Consider the following 25356-nt stretch of genomic DNA (forward strand, 5'->3'; position numbering starts at 1 on the left):
AATGGGTGGTTGCTTGTGGAGGAGCAGTGGGGTAGGAAAGACCAGAAAGGCATCGCCTAAGATGGGAAGGGCTGGCAAAGCCAGGCTCTAAGGTATAGGAAAGTCCTCAGGTCAGAGCTGAAGCACTCATGATTCTCAGATGGGAGCCAACCTTTAGGCATCTAAAATTAGGCTTTTGCCAATTAACTTTTCCCACTGCTGGAATCCTGACACATTTACAGTTGCAGAGACATCGTTCAGCTTCTTTAAAAGACTCTTCAGTGCTATTACAGTATTTTGTGATCTCTCTGCAGCAAGGTCTATTGGTTCCTATATCTCCAGCACCCCCAGGAAGGTGCTCAGCCTGAGCTTGTTAATGGAAGGGCAGGAGGGAGGAAGAAAGGAAGGTAAGTTAAATAAGTTCTAAGTAAAGCTCGCGGCAAAGTGCTCTTTCTCTTCAGGAGGGCTGCTCTGTAATAATAAGCACGAAGCAATTACATTCTGCCATGTGGTTATTAAATTTGGGGGAAACAAATATAATAAAATGTAGACAGTTGTAGAGAGGTTGGAAATAAAATAAAAGTGGAGGATAAAAATAAAATCGATAACCACACGTTGCTAAGAGCCTAACCTGAAGGATGTTATGGGGGAGAAAGGAAGGCTGCCCTCCCCAAACTGCCCAAGCCTCCCCAAGAAGTGGCCGGTGCCTGGACTGGGGAATCTGCCCAGCAGGGGTTCAAGTCCTGAGTCCACCTCTCCCCTCTGGGGCGGTGGTGAGAGCCGGCAACAGCAGGAGAACTCCCACTGCTGCACCATCAGCCCTAGAGGTGAGACACTTAGCCAGGGGCAGCCCTGCGACAGCTGTTGGAAGTATTATTATTATTATTTTTGATAGAGATGGGTGTGTGGGGGGGGGCCTTACTAGGTTGCCCAGGCTGGTCTCGAACTCCTGGCCTCAAGCGATCCACCGGCCTCGGCCTCCCCCAATGCTGGGGTTATAGGCGTGAGCCACCGCGCCCGGCCTTAACTTGCTTTCATTGTACACCAATTCCTAAAGGAACTGGAAGCAGCAGGCAGGAACGCTCCCTCTTATGGAAAGAAGATCCCAGGGCCCTGGTCATGACAGGTTCAGGTCCCAAAAAGGAGACTGGAAGAAAACGTGAGGCGCCAGAACAAGAGGTTCTACAAGGTGCACACGACGGTCTCTGCCATTAAATGAAGAATTCTCTGTGCAGATGTCCCGTGCACAGGTCCAGTGAAAGCCGTGGAGTATAAGCGTTAGCTCTTCGAACTGAATCTGAACTAAAACCTAGCAAAGCCAGGCTGGGGTTTGGAGGTTGCGGGGGAAGACAGGAAGTGGTGGATGGGGAAGAGGCGGGGGTCATAGAAGGAAGGGATGGGGAGCAGTGGGAGGAGGGAGTCGGAGGGAGGGCGGCAGCCAGGATGGTCCATTCCATTCTTGGAGCTGCACTGTTGACCTCGACCACGAGGGGGCAGGGCTGCTGAAATTGGAAGTGCCAACGCCTACATGAGTCTTGACCCTCGGCAGGCACCGTATCCAGTTTCCTCCGTTGGGAGGGTTTAACTGCCCGGAAACGGAAGTCTCGTCCTTTTTTCGTCCTTTTATTCGGTCGCTGCTGGCTGTGAGTGTCTCTCGAGTGGTACGCGGGTGAGAAGGGTAATCTGGGGCAATCCACGGCCAGGTGAAATCTGGGGACCCCAGGTCACGTGGAGGGTGTCGGGGAGGAGAAAGGGAGTGTGATGGGGGCGATATTTCGGGGGAGGGCGGGAAAGCGGGGTTGACTGCCAGCCCCCGCGCCGTGTTAACGCCAAGGACTGTTTCCTGCAGGTCCCGGTCCGCGCCAGCTCCCTGCGCGCCTTGTCGCCATGGTGAGTACGGTCCCTGCCTGGCGCCTTCCCGGTGTGGGTTCGTGGGATCCGGGGCGAGGGCGAGAGAGCCTCCCCAGGGCCTCCAGAGGCCGGGAGGAGCTGGTGGACTGGACCGTCACCGGAAGACGTGTCTCTTTGCTGTCTGTTTACCCGCTTCCTTTGTGTTGCAGCCTCGGAAAATTGAGGAAATCAAGGACTTTCTGCTCACAGCCCGACGAAAGGATGCCAAATGTAAGTGGTTGCTCCGAAGGTTCAAGATGACCGGTGCCTACCCTGGCACCGCTCCGGTAGCGTCTTCCCCGGAATGGCTGGCAGGAGACGGGTTAGGCTGTCTGGGCGTGTGCCTGGCCCTCTGGGACCAGTGGTTTCATCGTATTTCCCATGAGAAAGACCTGTGTGGGGCACGTTGAGGCCCTGGAATTCTAGGACCATCTTAGCTAATCGCGAGCATCTCAGAGGCTGCCCGGAGTTCAGTTTTCTTTTGTATAATACAGTAAATTTTCGGAACGGAATCTCCACTGCGCGAAAGCCTCAAAACACACGTCCCATAAACACTGAGTTTAGGTTCTCTGCAGTTGTGCAAAATCTTAACACAAAACCCATTTTGTAATGAAGTGCTGGATATTTGCATGTAATGTATTGAGTATGGCACACTGCAATATAGTCGTTTATCTCGTGATCCTGTGGTCGATGGCCAGTGTCAGAAGGTGTCATACCTATCTAGCCCAGAAAAAGATTTAAACAAAAAACAAAACAAAAAAAAGGTTTTTTTGTTTTTTTTTTTTTCTCTTGAGACAGTATGGCTCTGTGGCCCAGGCGGGATTGCAGTGGTGCGATCTTGGTTCACTGCAGTTGCCGCCTCCCAGGTTCAAGCGATTCCCCTGCCTCAGAGTAGCTGGGATTACAGGCACGCGCCACCGCGCCTAGCTAATTTTTGTGTTTTTAGTAGTGACGGTGTTTAACCGTGTTGGCCAGGCTGGTCTCGAACTCCTAACCTCAGGTGATCCACCTGCCTCCGCCTCCCAGAGTACTGGGCTTACAGGCGTGAACCACTGCGCCCAGCCAAGATCAAAGTTTGAAGCAGGGCTTCTACTGAATGCACATCGCATTCCCACCATTGTAAAGTCACAAAGGTTAAGTTGGACTGTGGTGAGTCTGTCTCCCAGCTTGTACATACAGGGGAAAGAAGGTGATTCATGAAAATCCTTAAACAGCAGATTTTCGATGCATAGGTGCCAATCTCTGCTACCCACTTAAAAGTTTTACACCAAGTGTGAGAGAGGTACTTGTGTTATCCCTTTGTGATACTTGAAGATTTGGGAGCTTGTGTTTGATAGGTCTTGAGTTATGTTGTTACTTGAACCCAGAGTCATATTTTTTCAGCTGTATGAAAGAGAATCAGGTCACATGTGGAAGTGGGGTTGCATGGGACAGGCCTGTTAAGATGGGCTAAGACACCAGCTAATGCTCCGTGCCAGTGATGGTGCCAGACGGTGGTTGGTGTACAGGGAGAGCCTTTCAGTGAGTTGGGGGTAGGCAGAGGTGGGGGTCATATTTGTGTCCCCATTACCCAAAACAGGCTGTCACCTTTGAGGTGGTGACCACCTGTGGGAACAAATAGCATCTGGTGGGAATGATGTCTGTTTGCCAGTGTTTTGTATAAAGAAATGAGGTTATCAGGTTAGTTTTATTTCAGGCCATATGGGGTCACTGCGTAGTTCAAAGCCCAACTCTACCAGTAGGTAACTTACCCTTCTGAGCAAGTTAAACATGACACCATCCTTTGCTTGTGTTTAAAAAGGGTGGTGGTCCGGGCGTGATGGCTCATGCCTATAATTCCAGCGCTTTGGGAGGCCAAAGCGGGCAGATCGTTTGAACCAAGAGTTCAAGACCAATCTGGGCAACATGGCAAAACCCCATTTCTACCAAAAATTTAAAAATTAACCGGTCATGGTGGCACATGCCTGCAGTCCCAGCTACTCAGGAGGCTGAGGCGGGAGAATCAGTTGGACCTGGGAAGTGGAGGTTGCAGTGAGCTGAGATCATCCCACTGCACTCCAGCCTGGGTGACAGAGTGAGACTGTCTCACACAAAAAATTGGGAACCTGGATTTTAGATGATGCGGCTTTAAAGGTAGGGGTCACAGTCCCCTGGAGATAGTAAAGTGTCAGTAGCTATTGAAAAAACTTTTGAAATTGTTATATTAATTTTTAATGTGTAATAGGCGTAGCATAAAATTCAACATTTACACTGGGTATGGTGGTTCCCATCTGTAATCCCAGCACTTTGGGAGGCTGAGGCAGATGGATGAGACTAGCCTGGGCATCATAGTGAGACCCTGTCTTTACAAAAGAAAAAAGTTAGGCAGGCGTGTGCCTGTGGTGTTAGCTACTCAGGAGGCTGAGGTAGCGATTGCTTGAACCCAGGAGATTGAGGCTGCAGTGGGCCGTGATTATGCTGCTGCACTCCTGGCTAGACCACAAAGCATAATTGTACAGTTTAGTGGCATTCAGTAAATTCACATTGTTGGGCAGCTGCCACCATCACCACCCATCTCCAGAACTTTATCTTCCCAAACTGAAACTCCCTCTGTTAAACACCAGCTCCCAATTCTTCCCAGTCCCTGGCAACCAGCTTCCAGTTTGTCCCTGAATGTGACTGCTCTGGATACCCCATACAAGTGGAGTCTGCTATTGCATATTTGACCTTTTGTGGCTGGCTTCTTTCTCTTCAGAGTTCTCCAGCATGTGTCAGCATTGCCTTTTTTTTCTTTTTTTTGAGGTGGAGTCTCACTGTCGCCCAGGCTGGAGTGCAGTGGTGCAATTTTGGCTCACCTCAGGCTCCGCCTCCCGGGTTAACACCATTCTCCTGCCTCCGCCTCCTGAGTAGCTGGGATTACAGGTGCCCACCACCATGCCCGGCTAATTTTTTTTTTTTTTTTTTTAAGTAGAGACGGGGTTTCACTGAGAGCCAGGATGGCCTTGATCTCCTGACCTCATGATCCACCCGCCTCGGCCTCCCAAAGTGCTGGGATTACAGGCGTGAGCCACCACACCCAGACCGAGTTTTCCATTGTGGGAGGCCACGGTTTGTTTATCCGTCTGTTGATGGGCATTGGGTTGCTTCTACATTTTCGCTATTGTGAATAATGCTCTGAACATGGGTGTGCAAATATTTCTTCTGTGGTTGCTGTCTGTTCTTCAGGGTATATATCTAGAAATGGAATTGCTGCACATACGGCAATGTTGAATAAACTTTTTTTTTTGGGGGGGGGATGGAGTTTCGCTCTTATTGCCAGGCTGGAGTGCTATGACGGGATCATGGCTCGCTGCAATCTCTGCCTCCCATGTTCAAGTGATTCTCCTGCCTCAGCCTCCCCAGTAGCTGGGATTACAGGCACCCGGCTAATTTTTCTATTTTTTAGGAGAAGACGGAGTTTCACAGTGTTGGTCAGGCTGGTCTCGAACCCCCGACCTCAGATGATCTGCCTGCCCCGGCCTCCCAAAGTGCTGGGATTACAGGCGTGAGCCGCTGCGCCCAACTGAGTAACCATTTTGAAGAGCTCCATATGTTTTGCAAGTGGTGTTCAGCTTAGTTCAGTTGCTAGGGTCAGTGTTACACTGAAATGGGTTAGTTTGGATAGATACCCAGGTGCCTGGATGCATTAAGAACAAGAGCCCAGGCACCTCATGCCTTTGGCAGGCTCTGAGTCACAGTGCTGCTTCCTCTGATGTGCCCATTCCCATAGCAGTTACTGGCAGAAATGGAGTTGCAGCTGGGCACGGTGTCTCACACCTGTAATCCCAGCACTTTGGGAGGCCGAGACGGGCAGATCACGAGGTCAGGAGATCGAGACCATCCTGGTGAACACGGTGAAACCCCATCTCTACTGAAAATACAAAAAAATTAGCCAGGCGTGGTGGCGGGCGCCTGTAGTCCCAGCTTCTCGGGAGGCTGAGGCAGGAGAATGGCGTGAACCCGGGAGGCGGAGCTTGCAGTGATCACGCCACTGCACTCCAGCCTGGGCGACAGAGCGAGACTCTGTCTCAAAAAAAAAGTAGAAATAAGAAAGATAGTGAGGTTGATAGAGGATGTTCTACAATGCTGTGTTCAGTGTACCCAATAAAAGTTCGAAGTTGCAGGAATGGGTAATAGTGTTTTCTGTTTGTGCAGAGGGGCAGTGCTGGAGGTGGGTGCTGACTGTCCCTTGCGTGCTGCTGACTGCTTGAGTATATTTGCATGTGGACTGTGTCACATTTGTTTTTTGTGATACAATTTAATTCCTGATTCTGGTCTCCGGTAGCTGTCAAGATCAAGAAAAATAAGGACAATGTGAAGTTTAAAGTTCGATGCAGCAGATACCTTTACACCCTGGTCATCACGGACAAAGAGAAGGCAGAGAAACTGAAGCAGTCCCTGCCCCCTGGTGAGTGAGCCTGAAGTCACTTCAGGGGCGGGTGGGGTTTGGGAGGTTGCTGTGTGTGGCCGTCTTGTATCTTGTTTTGAATCCCTCCCAGATTTCAGAGCCCATTTTATGGTCTTAAGAATCTGCTCTTGCTCTTGGGAGTGAGGAATAGTTGTGATTCTCAGATTATATACAGTAGCAGAAATCCTTTCCTTAGCCAAAAGAGAGGTTAGAGCTCATTTAGTGCTGTTCATGTCCTTCGAGGCTGGTGCTGGTACTGATAATCCCCATTTTTTACAGGGAACAGATTGAATATAATAGACCAAGTCGTTTTATCAGACACTAAACCAAAACTTCCCTGGTGGATCTAATTTCTGAACCTTGTGTGCTCTCTTTAGCTTAAGTACAAAATCTAGACAAGCAGCAGCAACTCAGATGTGTCTTCTGGATGGCTTACTTTTGTCTCTTTTCCTCTAGGTTTGGCAGTGAAGGAACTGAAATGAACCAGACACACTGATTTGAAGTGTATTAAAATACTAAAAATCCTAAGTGTCTTTCGTCTTTGAGGATGGGAAAGGAAAATATGCTACCTGGTAGTAGCTTCTGGTGGGAACAGGACACGGGTCCTGTTGCTGCCTCCCGGCATCCTGATCTTTTTTTGAGACTGAGTCTTGCTCTGCCGCCCAGGCTGGAGCACAGTGGCACGATCTCAGCTCACTACCACCTCCGCCTCCTGGGTTCAAGCGATTCTCCTGCCTCAGCCTCCCGAGTAGCTGGGATTGTAGGCATGCATCACCACGCCAGGCTGATTTTTGTGTTTTTAGTAGAGACAGGGTTTCACTGCCCGCCTCAGCCTCCCAGAGTGCTGGGATTACAGGCATGAGCCTCCGTGCCCAGCGCATCCCTCATCTTGAACATGATCTCAGTGGGCAAATGAGGCCATCTGTTTTCAGCCCAAGTTTGAAAATAAGGAGATGTGGGGAGGCCGTGATGGAAACAGCACGTGGGGTTAAACATACTGGCAGAGCGACGGGGCATGCCGTTCAAACAGGTCCCAAAATGGGGGCAACATGGTGTAGCACATCTGCCACTCGCTAACTTGACTGACTGGAAGAAATGACTACACTTTTGCCTCAGTTGCAAAACAGCCACATTAACACCTCTTTCATTGGCTTGCTGTAAGGGTACTGGGATGTGGGGGGACACAGTGGAGGGAGGTGCGCGGGTCAGGGTGGCCACCAGGTGGTGCTGTGCCACAGCGGACAGCCCCACTGGAACTGAGTCTGCCTTTTAAAGTGTGGTGTACAGTGCATTTGGTATTGTTAGGCATTTAAACGCACTCAGGTTGTGAGGTGTAAGTGCCAGTCTTTGAATATCTGTAGGGATTGTGACGGGGTGAGGTGGTTTTGAGTCTGGTTGGGGGTCTTGTTTCCTCCGGGAGAGGGAGAGGGTGGGTACGTCGGCCCTCAGCCCCAGGTGTGGCACTGTGGGCAACTTTCAGCCTTCCCCATTCTGTAAACATTTCAGATTCCCAAGGAAGAGTGAGCGTTTACCACGTGGGTTTTCTTTGTTCCCAGCACATCCTCCAGAGATTCATCCCAGCTCCTAGGAGACAGGCCATGAAGGGGTGTGTCCAGCCTTGTGTAGAGAAGGCCGCCTTTCATACAGTGCCTCCCAGCCCTGGCTTGTGACTCAGAGTCATCTGGGGCCCGTGGCCAGGGCTGACTGGAGGTTGTGATTGCAGTGGTCTGGGGCGTAGGTGTGTTTCCAAGCTCTCAGGTGGACACTGCCTTGCTGGGGCTTCAGCAAGCCCCTAAGTGCTGCGTAACAGGTGAATGAGGGGGACGGGGATGGACTACAGCTGCTGGTTTGCTGACTTCTGCAACTCCCTGCTGAGTCTCTGGGAGGTCTGTCCCTGTTCTGCCTCAGCTTTTTGACACCTCTCTGGGTCAGCAGGCCTCCAGGAAAGCAGCTAGAATGGTCGCTGTCTGGCTGGGGGCAGGTGGGCTGAGCAGGTTTGGATAGTCCGGGCTGCATTCCGGTGGCTGTGGGAATATCCCTGAGGGAGAGCCTTCACAGTTTTTTTTCTTCCAGTGCCATGTGCAGGCCTCCAGCCTCCTGGGGCTCCCCTGTACTGGGTTCAAAGTCAGTCCTCTGTGACCACCCACTGCCTAGGAGGCAGGCCCTTCCCACTTGGGGGGCCTCTGAGGGCAGGGGCTATAAAGGCCATTACCAGAGCCCTACCTGAAGGGTCCACTTTCCCCAGCAACTGCAGGGACTGAGTCAAGAGACCAAGACCTTTTAAAATGAGGTTTTCACCCAAAGAAGTTCCCTCCCCTGCCGCAGTCTCCAAGCTGATCGTCTGGCTTCTGCAGTTCTCCGGCTCCCCTCTCCTGTTCTGGAACTTTCTTGCTTCCCCTTCCACCGGTCCTAGTCCCTGATCTCACAGGGTCCTGTTCCCTCTGCACAGAGGCCTCCCCCAGCACCTCCCTCTTTGACTCCCGATTGTCCTTCAGCTCATGTCACTGTCCTTTGGGAAACAACCCCGATGCCCACATTCCATCTCCTCCCTACAGCAGGGACTCTGGCATTTCGCAAGGGCTGTAATCGCTGTTTGCAGGATGCAAGTCCACCTCACCTCACCTACTAGGTTGTAGACGCCGTGCAGGTGGGAATGTGTGTTTCATCCATTACTCTAGCTTCTAGAACAGAACATGCTCAAGAAAATTTGTTGAAAGACACCCCAATGAGAGAAGAACGGCTTTTTCCAACTTCCCGTGCCCCTCAGCTTTGGGCTCCTGCAGGGCCCCAGAACTGTGGGATCACGGCCACGAGGAGAGGCCCCGAGGCCAGGACTCCCTCTAATGGATACAGGGCCCTTGAGCAGGGGTGACTGGAGCCCCACCCCCCAGCAGCCACGTGTGTTTACCAGCCTTTTCAGCCTGCCGGCATCCACCTGGTTCCTTCAGCCAGAACCCTAGGAGCCCCACCCCCATCCTCCCGGGGCTCCTTTCTCACCTACATCTCTGCCTGGGTCGCTATGCACCCCTCAGGCTGGCTGCGCAGTGCGGTCTCTACACCCAATCTGCCTCGACCCCATCACTCCACCCTACCTACCCCTGACCCCTACTTGTCCTTCAGCCTGGGCTCCTCCCTCTGCTGGCCAGTCACGCCAAGCAGTTTGTGGTTACAGGATGGGTGGGGGCCTCTGTATGTGTGCAGAGTACTGAGGGCCCAGGGACGCAAGGCTCCCCAATGGGCAACCTCCCCTGCCTTTGCTTTTCCCCAGAGCCCCTCCTGGCCTGCGTTCGGCATCTTCTCAGGTACTGTCATCACCCTCTGCAGTGCCTGCGCTCGGGGTGAGGGTTTTTGTCGGCTGTTGTCACATCACCGATGTAACAGTGCCTGGCACTTAGTAGGTGCTCAACAAATGTGTTGTTGCATGCGCTTCGGTCTCCCCGAATGCTCGTCCCTTCCGGGCGCTCTCATCACTCTCCTACCTTCCCCACTACACAGCTCGAAGGCCCCCTCTTCCAGGAAGCTCACCCTGTCCCATTTGCCAGGAAGAATCAAGCAATTTTTCTCAGTCCTTAGGACACCTTGTCCTCACTCAGGCGCGCGGCAAGCAGCTTCAGTGAGTCGTTGGGGCAGATGCGCCGGGAGCTCCCAAGGGCAGGGACCGCGTCTTATTTCTCTTTTTAAGTCCACAGGGCTTGCACAATAGATGCCCAAAAAATGATTGAGAGTGAATTTAGAATGAGTGACCGAGTGGCTGAAGATTGCCTCCTTCCGTTCCCAGTCTGTCGGTTACTTACCCTGTGACAAACCTTTGGGACGGGCAGTCGCCCCTCTCTGGCCTGTGACTGCTGGCTGCCCCCACTGACACCTTATACCCTTGATCTGATCATAAACAAGCAGCAGCTCGGGGACCTCGAGACTGAAACCGATTTAGAGACTTCTGGGAGCTTTTTTCACGTCCCTCCTTCTATCTGGCCAGGACAGATCCCCGCCCAGAACTGGGACTGCAATCGCGGCGGGGCGGGGCGGGGGGGGGGGGGGCGGGGGCCGGGGGGGGGGCGGGGCCGGGGGGCGGGGCGGGCGCGGGGCCCGGGCCGGGAGTTGAGCGCAGCTGCGGCTCAGCGTGTGGGTCGCACTCGGGCCGAGCCATGCAGGCGGCGCGCGTGGACTACATCGCTCCCTGGTGGGTCGTGTGGCTGCACAGCGTTCCGCACCTCGGCCTGCGCCTGCAGCCCGTGAACAGCACCTTCAACCCTGGCGACGAGAGTTACCAGGAGGTGAGTTCGCGCCGCCCCAGACCCCAGCCACGCGCGCCCCAAGTCCCCGCACTACCCCCTCTCCCCTCGAGAGCCTGCACTTTCCCACGTGCCTCTCAGACCCCTTCTCTCCCCGCGCAGCCCTTTCCTGTCTCCCCTCTCCCCTTCTCCCCCACCCTCCCAGGCCCGTGGCCCGCGTCCCCTCCTGTCTGGGAACCTGGGGGCCCAGAAGACTGAAGAGATCAGAGTGAAGCGGGCGTGGGGAAGGGAAGGAGGGGCGCGAAACCGCCTGCAGGGACAGGGGCTGAACGCCGAGCGGGCAGGTTGGCGCGGGGTAGGGATAGGGGCATTCGTGTCGGGGTAATCCTGGCGCTCGAGGTGCGGGGATGCTGAGGGGGTGCCCCGGCGTTTTCGACCTTTTGGAGATTCCAAGATGGGGCGCTCTCTTTCCGAGGCTAAGTGGCCTGGGAAAGTTTGGCAGAAACTGAGTAGTCTCCCGAGTCGGTCTCCGCAGCACCCCTCCTCCCCAGTCCTGGCCTGCAGGGTGGGAGTCCCAGCTGGAAGGCTGCAGGGCTGGGGGAAGCGGCGTGGGTCACTTCCCCTCTAGCGCAGAGAACCCACAGCTGCTTGTGCTTGTTCCAGGGAAGGAAGGTGGCCTCCCTCGGCCCATCTCACACTGTCGTCCTGAGGACCCCCTTGCATTGACAGCCTCTCTGTGTCCCCTGGTCCTAGACTGGCCCGTTCCTGTTCCCCCACACCCCTCTCCCCACCCCACCACACCTTCTAAGCCCTGAATTTCTGGCCTAGGGCAGCCACTCCCGGCTTCCCCGCCCTTTCCCTACTCTGCTGGCCCTTGGCGGGATTCTGCACCCCACAGACAGGGCCAGGGCTCCCCCAGACCTCCCTACCCAGACAAACAAAGCTGCAGAATCTCCCAGCCTGTCTCAGGTCTGGTCACACCTGCTCTGGCCGCAGTGGCCCACCTGTATCAGTTCCGTGTGTTAGGTCAGAGGCTCTGGGGCCAGTGGCCCAGGATGGGGTCCATTTGTTCAGAGCCAGGCGCCCATCTCAGGACTTTGACCCCCGGCGGCCTCTCCCTGTGTCAAGTTCTCCAGATACGGGACAGGTCGGAGCAAAGCAGGGCCTCTTGGAGGGAATCCTGATCCAGTGTGAGGTGCCCAAGTGCCAGTGACAGGGAGTCTAATAATAACCCCTGGCGACCCGGCTGCCATCAGGCCCAGGCAGATGGTGCCTGCCCTACCAGAGGGAGGGGAGCATCAGGACCCCTTCCTGGGGTTCAGTGGGCACTCGCGAGCAAGATAGCAATCAGTGGGCACACCCGCCCTCCCTCCCCCGGACCCTAGCCTGTGGGAGTCCGTGTTCCCTGAGAATGTGACTGCCTGGGGATAGCTCCAGGGAATCTTCCTCTCCCAGAGAATGCATGAAAAGAGGCGGATATGATTTCAGAGACAGCTGTGTGTGTGTGTGTGTGTGTGTCCCCATCCCACACCCTGTGCCCCAGATCCCACACCCAGGGTCTCCAGCCACAGTTTTCTCCTCTCCACTGGAGGAAATCTAAACTTCTCATTGGTCAGGAAGATCCCTTGGTGGGGCAGGGATGATAAGGGGACTTCCCTCAACCTACTGGCCCCAGAGACAGTTCCTATCTGCCCAGCAACTGTGGCTGGTGGAGCCTGGGCCTGCCCACAGCCCCCTCAGTCCCATGGACAGGTGGCAGTTGAGCCAGAGGAACCTACTTCCAGCCTCTGCCCCTCCTCCCAGGATTCCAGCCCCGGCTCACTTTGTGCTGGGCATCAAATGGTTCCAGAGGGTGTCCCTTCCCATCGGCCACTGCTCCTGGGCAGCTGACACCGGCCCTGCCCACTGGCTCCTGGTCCCGCTCACCCCTCCCCACCACCCAGATCGCTGAGTAGGAGATGAGCATGGTGGGCCAGGGCCGGAAGTCTGGCTCTGGGTGTTATTTAAGGCGGCTCCTATTTTGGTAAGTTCCCCTGTTGTGACCACAGGTCTCTCCTGGATGTCTTCTTTCCTCCTGAGCACTAGTCACTAACAGAGTCAGGTGGACCGTCAGTCATCCCAGTTCTCAGCAAGCTTGACTGGGGCAAGTGCCGTGCCAGGCGTGGGGTGACCATGATAACCAAGGCAGCAGGAGGAATTCCTGGGGATTCTCCGCGGCTGGGCTCTGGGCTCAGAGCTGTGGCAGACACCACGCAGTTTGAGGTGGGGGCTCTGCCCTCCAGTTGGCTGGGGTGGATTCCCAGTTCTTTCCATGTGTGACCACTGGTAGGTGTCTTAACCTCTCTGAGCCTTGCTCCCTTCATCTGCAAGAATTAGATGAGATATTCCACTTATCATGCCTAGTACAGAGAGCTCATACCACATAACAGGAGCTGGTGACACAGATCGTTCAATGGAGTGGCTGTGAGGTTCAGCAGTGTGTCAGGACAGTACCCTGTGGGGGGATGGAGAGGAAGGAGATCTCTTCCACAGACTCTGATCGGGGGAGACTGAACAAAACGCCTGCAGAAAGGGCTTCAGCTCATGCCCCACATGTTCAAATGCACAGTGCTGGCTGGTGGTACAATGTGTGTGTGTGGTGGGGGGCTGGTGCATGTGCATCAGAGACTAAGCAAAGTTGGAAACAGGCAGGTGCTGGCCTCGTGGGATGTGGGTGGTGCATGGGATTTCAAAGGCAAGGGGGTTCTTGGAAGTGCAGAGATGGTGAAGAGCAGGTCACCTGGTGAGCTGGGATTTCCTGAGCAAATTCAGTGTTCCAGAACCTTCCTCAGGAGGTAGGGGCTCTCACTCACTTTCTGGGGTCTTTAGGAGCTGTGGAAGCCCCCAGTCCTCCTGATAGTTGATCCTCACCCCTTTTCCCACAGTGAACTTGAGCCCAAGTCCTCACAAAGGCCACTTGGCCTGTGTCACCAGCCTTGTGGGGAGGCTACCCTCCGGTCAGCAGTCATGAGAGGTTAGCACCAAGGCAGGGCTGTGGATGAGGGCGCCCTGGCCCTGGCGGGCACCTGGCTCTGGGCTGCCAGATGTGGCTGTGTGTCTGGAAGGAAATCAGCCTAGACCTGCAGCCCGAGTCTTCTCACCTTTGACAGATGAGGGGGATTGGATTTGGAGATGATTCCTACTCCAAAGAGTTGGTAAAAGGACTGACGAGTTCATGGATTATGAAGCCTGCGGCCAGTGCCTGGCACACGGGAAACTGCCACAATTGCTGCTTGGGAAGAAGACTGCAGCCGGCCAGGTGTCCATTGGGCGGTGTTGGGGACAAGGGAATGGGCACCTGGTACTGAATCCAGCACTGTCTCTCTGAGCAAATGAACGAGGCACTTCAGTGTCCTTGCCTGGGCATGAGCGCCACCATCACCATCCAGCCAGCCCCTCAGGAGAGACCGGATGCTGATGAGCTCAGTACTTGAAACATCTTAGTAAGCTCCCACAGGCTGTGCAAATGTTAGTTATTGCTACTGTCAACAGGCAGGTGGCCACACGTGTGCTTCCTGTTCCAGCTTCCCTTGCCCGGGATCAGCCGACCAGCCGCTCTTTCAGGACATGTGTTAGGAGGCAGAGGAGATGTTGTTTAATTTTTCGTACATAGGCATGTATTTCCATGCATTTTCTCTTTGGTTGGTCCGGTTCATAGATTCGCCAAAGTACAGAGTGGAAGGTAGAGCGTTGGGAGCTAGACCGGAACTACAGGACTTCCTGCTTCTGACTTGGGGGCAGGTCTGAGGAAGAAGGACCAGGCAGCAAGCCCATCCCAGCCGAGATCTGAGAAGAGCCGAGGTTGGGATGAGGAAGCTCCGTGCATCCAGTGTGAATTGAGTCACGGTCATCAGACAGTCATGCTGTGCTGGGAGAGGGCTTAATCTTTCCCAGTGGGCCTGTGGGGGGAGCCTCTCCCTCTAGGTGCTCCTCGTTTCTCTCTCCCAGCCTCTCCCTGAGACCGGCTCACCTCTCTCCAGGTCTTCTGGGGACCGGGGCTGTTGTCCCCTCCCCCACCCAGTGCAGAAGCCCCTTAGGTCCAGCTGCCGTGGTCACTGTGGCCCCCAGCTTGGGTCCCAGCTTGGCACTCTCCGCTCTGGGTTTTTCATGATACAGTGACAAATCAGAAATAATTGAAGTCCCTTTAATGAGGGGCGAAGCAGAGTCTGAGCACTAGTGTGGGAGCTGGGGGCCTGGTGTTGCCGTGGGAGAAGGAGGTGGCTGCAGGGCACAGTGGGAGGCGTGGGGTGGCGTGGGAAATTGTCTTGGCAAAGCTCTGTCCATCTGAGCAGGGGGACCTGGAAGCAGAACTCTTGGCTGCCTCTTCCATTCCCCTCCCCCTCCATGCACACGGGGACCTGCGGCGTTAATTAGGAGCAAGAAAATAATTGCCCATTAGAGAGCAGCAGGTGACACCAAGCTGGCCCTGGGAGATGGTGCTGCTGGGGGAGGGGTGGGGAGCCTCCCTGCTCCTCTTTTCCCTCCTCCTTCCTCCTCCCTTGCCCACCTTCTCTCTTCTTTCCTCTTCCCTTCCCACTCCTTTTCCCCCACACCCTCTCACCCTGTCCCACCCACCACCTGTTTTTTCCCAGCACCTAGGTAGGGTTCCCAGGAGGGTTTTGGGAAGTAACTCCCTAACAAAAGGCCTCCAAAGGCTGGGCAGGGTGGCTCACGCCTGTAATCCCAGCAGTTTGGGAGGCCAAGGAAGGAGGATCACATGAGCCCAGGAGTTGGAGACAAACCTGGCCAACATAGTGAGAGCCTGTCTGTATTTTTTTTTTTTTTAAGGAAATTTAAAGAAAAAAAAAAAAAAAAAAAAAGGCCTCCGAGTTTGGGTTTCCCAGGCCTCGCTTTCACTGGAGCTGGACAGCATTATCAGTAACCTAATTGAGGCCAGCTGCCCAGCTTGGAGAGGCCCCAGACCACAGAGGCTCAGCGCCTGCTGAAGGGGGAGATCAAGAGGCTGGAGGAGACTTGAGAGAGCGAAACGGGGGAGCCGGCTGCATCACCCACAGCCTGATCCTTCTCAGATGAGCCTTCCTTGCTGGGTAGGGACACTGGTAAATTCAGGAGCTTCTCCCACTAGTGATAAAATGATAGTGGGGCTGTTCAGGAGGCAAACTCGAAGTAAAGGGTAGCTGGGGGCAGGCTGGACAGTAGCTGGGCTCTCGGCTACACAGGAGGTTTGTCTGGGGCTCCCTTACATTTTTTGTCATTAGGAATAACTTGGTTGGGCCTGGTGGCTCACACCCATAATCTCAGCACTTTGGGAGGCCAAGGCAGATGGATCACTTGAGGTCGGGAGTTCAAGACCAGCCTGGTCCTTTTGTGCTAAAAGTACAAAAAAATTAGCTGAGCATGGTGGCACACATCTGTAATCCCAGCTACTCAGGAGGCTGAGGCAGTAGAATCGCTTGAACCCAGGAGGCGGAAGTTACAGTCAGCCGAGATCATGCCACTGCACTCCAGCCTGGTGACAGAGCAAGACTGCGTCTCAAAAAAAAAAAATACAAAAAAATTAGCTGGACATGGTGGCATGTGCCTATAATCCTGGCTACTCGGGAGGCTAAGGCAGGAGAATCGCTTGAACCTGTGAGGCGGAGGTTACAGTGAGCCAACATTGCACCATTGCACTCCAGCCTGGTGACAGAGCAAGACTCCATCTCAAAAAAAAAAAAATACAAAAAAATTAGCTGGGCATGGTGGCACATGCCTGTAATCCCAGCTACTCAGGAGGCTGAGGCAGGGGAATCACTTAAACCCCGGAGGCGGAGGTTGCAGTAAGCCAAGATTGCGCCACTGCACTCCAGCCTGGGTGACAGAGTGAGACGCTGTCTCAAAGAAAAAAAAAAGGAATAACTTACAGGGAAGAGTGTAATCTTAAGTGTGCAGCTCAATGAATTTATACCCTTGAGCACCTGCGTGCATGGTGTGTGTGTGTGTGTGCAACACCATCCCAATCAAATCGTATTCCTGATCCCCCAGAAGCCTCCTTCATGCTCCCTTGAAGGCAGCACCCTCCCAAAGGTAGCGATGATTCGATGATTCACATTTCTCTGGCTGTTGATGAGTATCTCTGACTCTGAACTTCATATAAATTAATCCATACGGTCTCTGCTGTTCCGTGTCTGGCTTTCTCCCTCAACCTGACTTCTGGGATATTCGTCCCAGAAATATCGTCATGTGTGGCTAGTTTCCTTTTCATGGCTGTGTAGTATTCTGAGACTATAGCACGTGTTCTGTATCTTTTCTCTTGTTGGACGTTTTTGTCCTTTTGGGTGTTGGCTGTGACTGCTGTGTGAAGCTGCTGTGAACATTTGTGTATCTTCAGATGGACACAGCCCTCCTTTCTGTAAAGCAGAATTGCTGGGTCATGGCATGCATGTTGCACAATGGTTTGCAAATTGTTTTTTGGCTTGGTTTGGGGTTTTTTTTGGGGGATTGAGTTATTTTTTTTAAGGGTATGTTGTTGCCTAGCCCAGGCTAGACTCAAACTCCTGGGCTCAAGTGATCCTCCCATCCCAGCCTCCCAGTAGCTGGGATTACAAGTGCATGCCACCAGGCCTCGCTGGTTTACAAATGGTTGGGAGGATCCCTGGGCTTTAGCGGAGGGCCCCTCAGGGGCTGCCAAGGGGCGGCCAGGACAAAACGTGACATTTCTATCCATTCCTTATTCAGATGGAGCTCTGTGTTTCAGGGCTCTGCTAAGCAAGTCAGTTCGAAGAAAACGTTAAGCTACTGGAAAAAGTTTGAGAACTGCTGTGTGCTGCCTAGACTTTAATGGAATATATGTTGCCTGGGATCGTCTCTAGAGGCGGGTCTGATTCACTGGCTCCAGGGTGGGGCTTGGGATTCTGCACCTCTGACAAGCTCCTAGAAGATGTCAGGGCCACAGGTCACGGGCTGGTAAACTTCACTTTGAGGAAAGAGGCTCTCAACTCCCAGCTGTCTTGGCCTCCTCTGCCTTGGCCTGGGCTGTAGGGCCCTCTGGCAAAGGGGCGTAGACTGAGGACCAGAAGAGGGGCAGTGACTTTCCACCATCTCTTTCTACCCTTGGACTTGCTGGGGTCAGTCCCAGGGACAGGCTGTGCTCATGAGTGGTCCAGGCGGGGAGAGCCCCAGCCCCAGCCCCCTGTCACACTCACTGTGAAGTCTTTGGGAGAGGGAGGTGCCCAGATCTGCCACTTTTTTTTTTTTTTTTTTGTGAGACAGGATCTCCCTCTGTCACCCAGGCTGGAGTGTAGTGGCACAATCATGGTTCACTGCAGCCTCAACCTCCCAGTCTCAAGCGATCTTCCCACCTCAGCCTCCTGAGTAGCTGAGACTACAGGCACATGCCACCATGCCCAGCTAATCTTTTATTTTTATTTTTTTTTGTAGAGACAGAGTCTCCCTATATTGCCCAGACTGGTCCTGAACTCCTGGGCTCAAGCAATCCTCTCACCTTGGCCTCTCAAAGTCCTGGGATTATAGGCGTGAGCCACCACACCTGGCAGAAAGCCACATTTTAAGTCAAACCCATCTGTTCCCCTCCCAAGTGAGCCATCTCTCCTGCCTTTTTCTGGGCTGCCCCCACCACTTCAGCTGAGAAGTCTGTCAGCCAAGAGTGACCAGCAGAGCAGCCTGTGTTAGAGGCCCGAAGGCCTGCCCGCGTCTCACAGGGCTAGCAGCATGGCCTCCAGTAGGTGTCTGTCCCCCTGGAAAACGGCCCCAAAGCCTCGGACTGCAGAGCCCGGCTCTGGTTTGTCAGGGCTGTCTCCGTGTGTGCCTGCCCCTGCACTAGTCTCATCTCCCCCTTAGACCGCAGGGTCCCGGAGTCCCACTTGCTGCCGATGGCCACCTCCTGCATAGGGCTCCCTGAAACAGGCTTTCCTAGGCAGCCCCCCGGGGCGCTAGGGATTCGGGACCAGGAACCCCTATCGGGGGTGCATGGGAGGCAGGGACGGCTGTCAGCTCAGGAGCCTGACTTAGAGCCAGGTCCAGCCCTGGCTGGCAACCGCCAATCCTGGTGCCATCTGGTGCCCATCTGGCAAAATCAAGAGATGAGTGAGCAGAGAGTGGCACCAGGCCTCTTGACAGACAGTGGCTCCCATTGCAGGACCCCGAGGTGCTAGGCAGGCCTCAGGCCCCTCCGACCCCCTCAGAATTCTGGCTTTGCTGCTGCTGGCCCTGGAGGTTCAGCTGTCCCTGTTGGGGTGCAGTGGAAGGGACTCCATAAGTTGCCTATCCTGACTGTCCCGCCCCCTCACGCATCCCCCAAGCATGGAGCTGGCTTCTCGATTCTCAGGATGGACCCAATACCTAGAACAAGCTCTTCACATTCTGGGTAAAGGATGATGCCCAGACTGGGACAGCGGGGTCCTTGCATGGAACAGGCGACAGATACACAGGCCTGTTCTTCCAGGCCCTGTCTCAGTGGCATTCAGCGCCCAAGGCCTCTGGGTACTCTGGTCCTGGACAGCATCCCTGTCCTTGCCTGTCTCCCTAAGCCATAGAGCTCACCACCCACAGCCCTGCCTGCCCGCCGGGAATTCCTGCCTTATCTCCTGAGTGACTCAGACTCTTCATCAGTAGGACCTGGTCCTTATCTTCATCCAGGGTCTGAACCAGAAACTGGGGACCAGCTCTGACACCCTTCCCTCACTGACCACCAGGCCCACCACTTGTCTTCGTGCCCTCCATTACTCCCACCCAAGTGCCTTAGCGCCGGGCCCTCTGTTGACAAAGTAGGAACTTGAACCATAGGTGGAGCTTGGAAGGATGGATGAGAGACACAGCTCAGCTCTGGTCCTATCTGCAGCCCAGGCGGTGGGGCACTCCGGGCTCAAGGGCAGGGCACTTCCAGAGCCCCGCACTGCAGGGATGAAGAGTGACAACAGGCCTCTGCTCTCTTCCAGTCGCTGCTGTTCCTGGGGCTGGTGGCCGCGGTCTGCCTGGGCCTGAACCTCATCTTTCTTGTGGCTTACCTGGTCTGTGCTTGCTGCTGCCAGCAAGACGATGCGGTACAGACCAAGCAGCGCCACTCCTGCTGCATCACCTGGACAGCCGTGGTGGCTGGGCTCGTCTGCTGGTGAGTGTCCCTGGGCTCTGGGCCTGGGGTATGTGGCTCACTCTGCAAGGGGCCAGGGACTGTCTGGCCATGTTCTCCTGACTGAGCTCTGGCTACCTTGATGGAAAAGCTTGTCCCCAAATGAATGTTGTCCCTTTTCTTACCAAGCATCAGGAATCAGATGCCCGGGGTGGTGATGGGGTCTCCAGAAAGGTCTCCCAAGTGGCCCCCCAAACCCTGCCCCAATGTGAGTTTGTCCTGTGCCCAGCAGCCTTGCAGGCAGCATTTCTGCACCAACACTGGGCATCTCCAGTCTGTGTCCCTGTCCCCTGCCAGCTGCTGCCCTGGGTCTGTGAGATCAGAAGATAGTTTGACTCCAGCACAAACCAATTCCATCTTCTTGTAAGATCAATAGCCTTTAATGTCATTAGCCAGTTCTTCTTCGGTTTGGATGAGGAAGTGAGAATTTCAGCACAAACCAATTCCATCTTCTTGTAAGATCAATAGCCTTTAATGTCATTAGCCAGTTCTTCTTCGGTTTGGATGAGGAAGTGAGAATTTCTTTTATTTATTTATTTATTTATTTATAAGATGGGGTCTCACCCTGTTACCCAGGCCAGAGTGCAGTGGTGCGATCACAGCTCACTGCAGCCTCAAACTCTTAGGCTCAAGCAATCCTCCCACCTCAGCCTCCCAAGTAGCTGGGACTACAGTTGCACACCACCATGCCTGGGTTTTTTGTGTTTGTTTGTTTGTTTGTTTGTTTGTTTGTTTTTGGTAGAGACAGGGTTTCATCATGTTTCCCAGACTGATCTCAAACTCCTGAGCTCAAGTGATCCACCTACCTCAGCCTCCAAAAGTGCTGGGATTACAGGCGTGAGCCACCACACCTGGGCTGAGACTATGTTGCTCAGGCTGGTCTTCAACTTCTGACTTCAGATGTTGCTCCCCACTCAGCCTCCCAAAACACTGGGATTACAGGCATGAGCCACCATGCTGGGCCTTAAAGTGAGGATTTATAATTCCCATAGCAGGAGTCCGTACCCAGCCCACCACACTGCCTAGCCACTCCACCCCAGCCAGCGTCCACAGGCATACTGGCTGTTTTCAGGAGTTGTTGCATTTTTCTTGTTTTTAAATCTATAGAGGCTTTTCCAAAAGCCTCTAGTGTCCACACAGAGATGCTTCTTGGGTGTCGTCACCCCAAAGAGTAGAGTCTCCCACTACCCAGCAGCAGGCTGGCAGCCAGGCAGGTCCTGGTCAGCCTGGGGGTGAGGATGCCTGGGCTTTCATACCCACGCAGCTCATCTTGCCACTGCGATTTTCTTCTCTGTTGGAAGATGTTCTTGATCTCGTCCTGCCTGTAGTGTGAGGCTCACCTAAGCCAAAACGCAGGCGAGACGCTAAAGCAGCCTTGTGGGGCAGACAAAGCTCTAAGCACAAGGAAGGGGATCAAGGCTGCTGCAATACATGGCTGGGGCTGAAATATATATATAAGAAACTCAGAGGACAGAGTTCTGGACAGGCCGAGAGGTCACAGACGAGTGTGGTTCCCAGTAGACTGGAAGAGCTTTGAGAAGCGACTGTGGTGTTAAAAATCCTCCTGCATGGCCGGGCAGTGGCTCACGCCTGTAATCCCAGCACTTTGGGAGGCTGAGGCAGGTGGATCACCTGAGCTCAGGAGTTCGAGATCACTTTGGGCAATGTGGTAAGACCTCACCTCTACAAAAATGAGCCAGGCTTGGCAATGCATGCTTGTAGTCCCGACTGAGGCAGGAGGATGATGAGCCCAGGAGGCGGAGGCTACAGTGAGCTGTGATCGCTCTCCCACACTCTAGCCTGGGTGACGTGAGACCCTGTCTCTTACGCACACACACAGATACACACACGACAAACTTGTTTTTGAAGAATACTTTGGAACGGTAAAAATGGCATGAGGAGTCCATTCTTCCAATAAGGAAGGATTATCAGCAGTGTAGGGGAATCTCAAAGTGGAAGGAATGTGCATGGCAGGATCCGTCCCACAACATTCTGGGCGTTACTTGTACTAGGCAAGAGGGCACCAGCAGTAAGAAAACAGGCACCAAGTCTGCTTTCATGATCTGTCAGCAGAGGCTGAGAACTGTGCACCAGTTTGCTTTGAATCATTACAACTAAGGAGAGAGGGCCGGGCGCGGTGGCTCATGCCTATAATCCCAGCACTTTGTTAGGCCAAGGTGGGTGGATCACTTGAGGTCAGGAGTTTGAGACCAGCCTGACCAACATGGTGAAACTCAATCTCTACTAAAAATACAAAATTAGCCGGGCGTGGTGGCGAGTGCCTGTAACCCCAGCTACTTGGGAGGCTAAGGCAGGAGAATTGCTTGAACCTGGGAGATGGAGGTTGCAGTGAGCTGAGATTGCACCACTGCATTCTAGCCTGGGTGACAGACTCTGTCTCAAAAAAAAAAAAAAGAAAAAAGGAAAGAAAAGAAAAACCAAAAAACTAAGAAGAGAGCTCTGAAGGAAAGGAGCAGGCATAGAAGTGGATGGCCCACCTGAGTCCAGGCGTTGCTGGGTGACAAGGGCACCCAAACCCATAGGATGAGAAGGCATTAACTTGGCAAAGGTCGGGGCAGGGGAGGCGGAGACACCTCCAGGCAGAGGGAAGAGAAATGTGCAAAGGCCCTGAGGCGGGAGCAAGCATGGGGCTAAAGGAAGCCAATGTGGCCAAAGCAGAGGGAGCAGATGAGGGGGTTGAGGGCACTGCCGAGGGTCGGGGTGAGCAGTGAGTGACAGTGGGATGGGGAGAGTGTCACGGGGTCGGAAGACACGGGGAAGATGGGATCCAAACCATGGAACAACTCATAGGCTTTGTCAGGGGTTGGGGTCTTTATTCTAAGAGTCAGGGGAGCCACTGCAGGGGCTCTGCAAAGAGGTGGGGTCACCGGATAACTCGGATTGAATGGAAGCAAGGCCGGAGGGAGTATTCGGAACAGCGGGACTTGAATGCGAAGAAATGGCCGCCGGGCCACTGAAGAGCTCAGAGGCCTAATGAGGGCAGTGAGCGACCCTGGGATTAGCAACAGCAGGAGCCACCACCACCTGCAGGTCAGAGGGACAGAGGGAGAGGCTATGTCACCAGCGAAGTGGAGCCACACAGCCTGCCTATCAGCGGCTGCAGAACGAGGGGAGCAGGGCCCTGGCTGCCTTACCACCACCTCCAGTCTCCTACCAGCACCTCCATCAGCAGAAGCCAGCTGGCAGGGGAGCCGGAGACATTCAGTGTGAGGGATCAGCCCCCTGTGATGGAGAACAGGGCAGGGGACAGAGGAGGGACAGGTCCAGGCAGAGGGTCGCATAGACGTGGGCAAGAGTGAAACTCAGGCCATCAGGGAGGCCCAGTTGGAGAGCGGCGGGCTTACACCCACGCGTGGGCAGTGACCAGAGGGGAGTGCACAGAGGAAGAGTCGGCCAGGGAGGTTCGGGGAGGAGCTGCTGAAGTTGATCTGCAGGTTTCTGGCTTAAGCCCCAAGATGGGGTGGCGGTGCCATCCTCCAAGGCACGGGACATTGGCGGGGATCCGGAAGAGCAGCAGACGGTCACAGTTTGGTTGTACACAGATTGAGTTTAAGGTGCCTTTGAAACATCCAAGCAGAGTTGGAGTTATAAAGCCGGGGTCATGAGCGTGGCCAGTGTGGAAGTCGCACACACAGGTGGCCTGCTGTAGGAAGCACAGAGTGAGAAGGGGGCTGGGGCCAAGCCTGGAGGAAGCACAGTGTTTCATGGCCGGGACGCAAAAGGTGCCTGTGAAGGAGACCAGGAAAGAGTGTCCCACCAGGAAGGGCCGGGAGTGCCACAAGGGCACAGGAGTCACGGGGCGGCGTGTTCCGGGAAGAGGACCCAAGCTGACGACTGCGTGTGGGAGGGGGGTTGGGGAAAGCCCTCAGGTGTAGTGGCAGGGGGGTCATTGGTCACCTTCATTGGAGCTGCGTCCACTGGGACACAGGAACAGCCAGATTGGTGAGTTATGGGAGGGGCAGGAAGGAGAGTCGGGACAGCAGCAGAAGGGATGGAGGTAAAGGCTGGGGGACTGAGGTGGGAGGATAGATGAGCTCTGCTGATGTGGTTCCACCTGAAAGTGGGGGATTGAATCCACAGAAGACCAACAAGGGGTTCCTGAAAAAGCAAAAGGGATACGAGGATACACCTCTTAGTGCTCCTCTATTTTAGGGGGAGGGTAGTGATTTTATATTGGGGAAAGAGTGGTGTGAACACACCGGGGGAAGGCAACACCACCAACTCACTTATTCTTGTCAAGCAGAACAGTTTTTCCCATGGCCCAGGCGGGACCAATGACCCCAGGAGGGACCAGGAGACCCTCATTAAACAGCCAAGGCGATTTCTTTTTTCTTTTTTTTTTTGAGATGGAGTCTCATTCTGTCGCCTAGGCTGGAGTGCAGTGATGCGATCTCAGCTCACTGCAACCTCTGCCTCCCAGGTTCAAGAGATTCTCCTGCCTCAGCCTCCCGAGTAGCTGGGATTACAGGCACTCACCACCATGCCCGGTTAATTTTTGTATTTTTAGTAGAGACAGGGTTTCGCCTTGTTGGCCAGGCTGGTCTCGAACTCCTGATCTCAGGTGATCCACCCGCCTCAACCTCCCAAAGTGCTGGGATTACAGGCTTGAGCCCCAAGGTGATTTCTGATCCCCAAAGATGAGGCGTAATTTCACAGCCCCTCCTGGGCCATCACTGATAAACCCACAGGGCCTGAGAGAATGAGAAGGTTGGGAAAGCCCTGGCTTCATATTGAATCCCCGGAAAACACTAAATCCTGGCTCAGAGAGCTAGAAAAGGATGAACACAAGGAGTCGACAAAAGGGCTTCTCAGAGCACAATACAATTGGTTCATTTTCTTTTAAATAAAGTTACAAATTGGAGGATCATGGAAAGACAATTCATGTAATGTATGAATATCTCAGCTGAGCGCTCGGTGAAGCTCCTCACCTCTGTGTGGATACTGTGGAAAAAACGGGTTGCATTTTGCATGATGGTGCATTTGACTGGGTTCAAAGCTAGTTACACAACTCTGGCTGAATCTGATGAATATTGACTTAATGCAGTGGATTTCTAAACTGCAGAGGGGGTGTGTGAGAGAGAGAGACAGAGACACGTGATTCATGCAGGAACCTCATTTTTTTTAATGTCTCCCGCCCCCCATCTTGGATGATGCAGGAACCTCATTTTAAAAGGCACATTCCCAGACCACACTGATGGAATGGGCTGGGCTGCTTATCCGCACTTAACTGGCTCCCCAGGTGATTCTATTCCTGTGGTCCGAGGACCACATCCTGAAAAACACTGAATTAGGAGTCGAGGGCGCCCTGGAGGGAGGTTTCTTTTTTTCCTTTTTTCTTTTTTTGAGATGGAGTTTGCTCTGTCGCCCAAGCTAGAGTGAAATGGTGCAATCTTTGCTCCCTGCAACCTCCTCCTCCTGGGTTCTAGCCATTCTCCTGCCTCAGTCTCCCGAGTAGCTGCGATTATAGGCACGTGCCACCACGCCCAGCTAATTTTTGTATTTTTAGTAGAGACGAGGTTTCACCACGTTGGCCAGGCTGGTCTCAACTCCTGAGCTCAGGTGACCCACCCGCCTCGGCCTCCCAAAGTGCTGGGATTGGGATTACAGGCGTGAGCCACTGCGCCCGGCTGGAGGTTTCTATCACAGCCCTCCAGGGGGTTCCATCCTAGATCCAGTCTTGT

At 54.0% G+C, this 25356-nt stretch overlaps 2 protein-coding genes across 6 annotated transcripts in view; both read left to right on the forward strand.

Annotated features, from left to right (window-relative positions):
* Positions 1-1497: 1497 nt before the first annotated feature.
* Positions 1498-6823, forward strand: RPL38 (ribosomal protein L38). Of its 5 annotated transcripts, none has more exons than XM_009191156.3 (5): positions 1498-1622; positions 1829-1869; positions 2040-2100; positions 6173-6295; positions 6752-6823. In XM_009191156.3, the coding sequence occupies exons 2-5, from the start codon at positions 1867-1869 to the stop codon at positions 6775-6777; spliced, it is 213 nt and encodes a 70-aa protein (XP_009189420.1). In that variant the 5' UTR covers positions 1498-1622; positions 1829-1866; the 3' UTR covers positions 6778-6823. The 5 variants fall into 5 exon arrangements, with proteins under 5 accessions (XP_009189420.1, XP_009189421.1, XP_009189419.1 ...); XM_009191157.3 differs by having other exon boundaries at positions 1557-1648; XM_009191155.4 differs by having other exon boundaries at positions 1557-1640.
* A 3558-nt stretch (positions 6824-10381) lies between these two features.
* TTYH2 (tweety family member 2) overlaps positions 10382-25356 on the forward strand; it is a 40740-nt gene continuing 25765 nt past the window's right edge. Inside the window, 2 exon segments of the mRNA XM_031657741.1 lie at positions 10382-10569; positions 19464-19636. Coding sequence (XP_031513601.1) covers positions 10441-10569; positions 19464-19636 — 302 coding nt within the window. The 5' untranslated portion in view covers positions 10382-10440.

Source organism: Papio anubis, chromosome 17 (assembly GCF_008728515.1).
Source record: "Papio anubis isolate 15944 chromosome 17, Panubis1.0, whole genome shotgun sequence".
Classification (NCBI taxonomy): Eukaryota; Metazoa; Chordata; class Mammalia; order Primates; family Cercopithecidae; genus Papio; species Papio anubis.

Excerpts from the sequence above, each read along its gene's own strand:
- RPL38 (XM_009191156.3), top strand. Across the intron at positions 2,101-6,172 it reads CCGACGAAAGGATGCCAAAT|CTGTCAAGATCAAGAAAAAT; the intron begins GTAAGTGGTTGC and ends GGTCTCCGGTAG. Across the intron at positions 6,296-6,751 it reads GAAGCAGTCCCTGCCCCCTG|GTTTGGCAGTGAAGGAACTG; the intron begins GTGAGTGAGCCT and ends CTTTTCCTCTAG.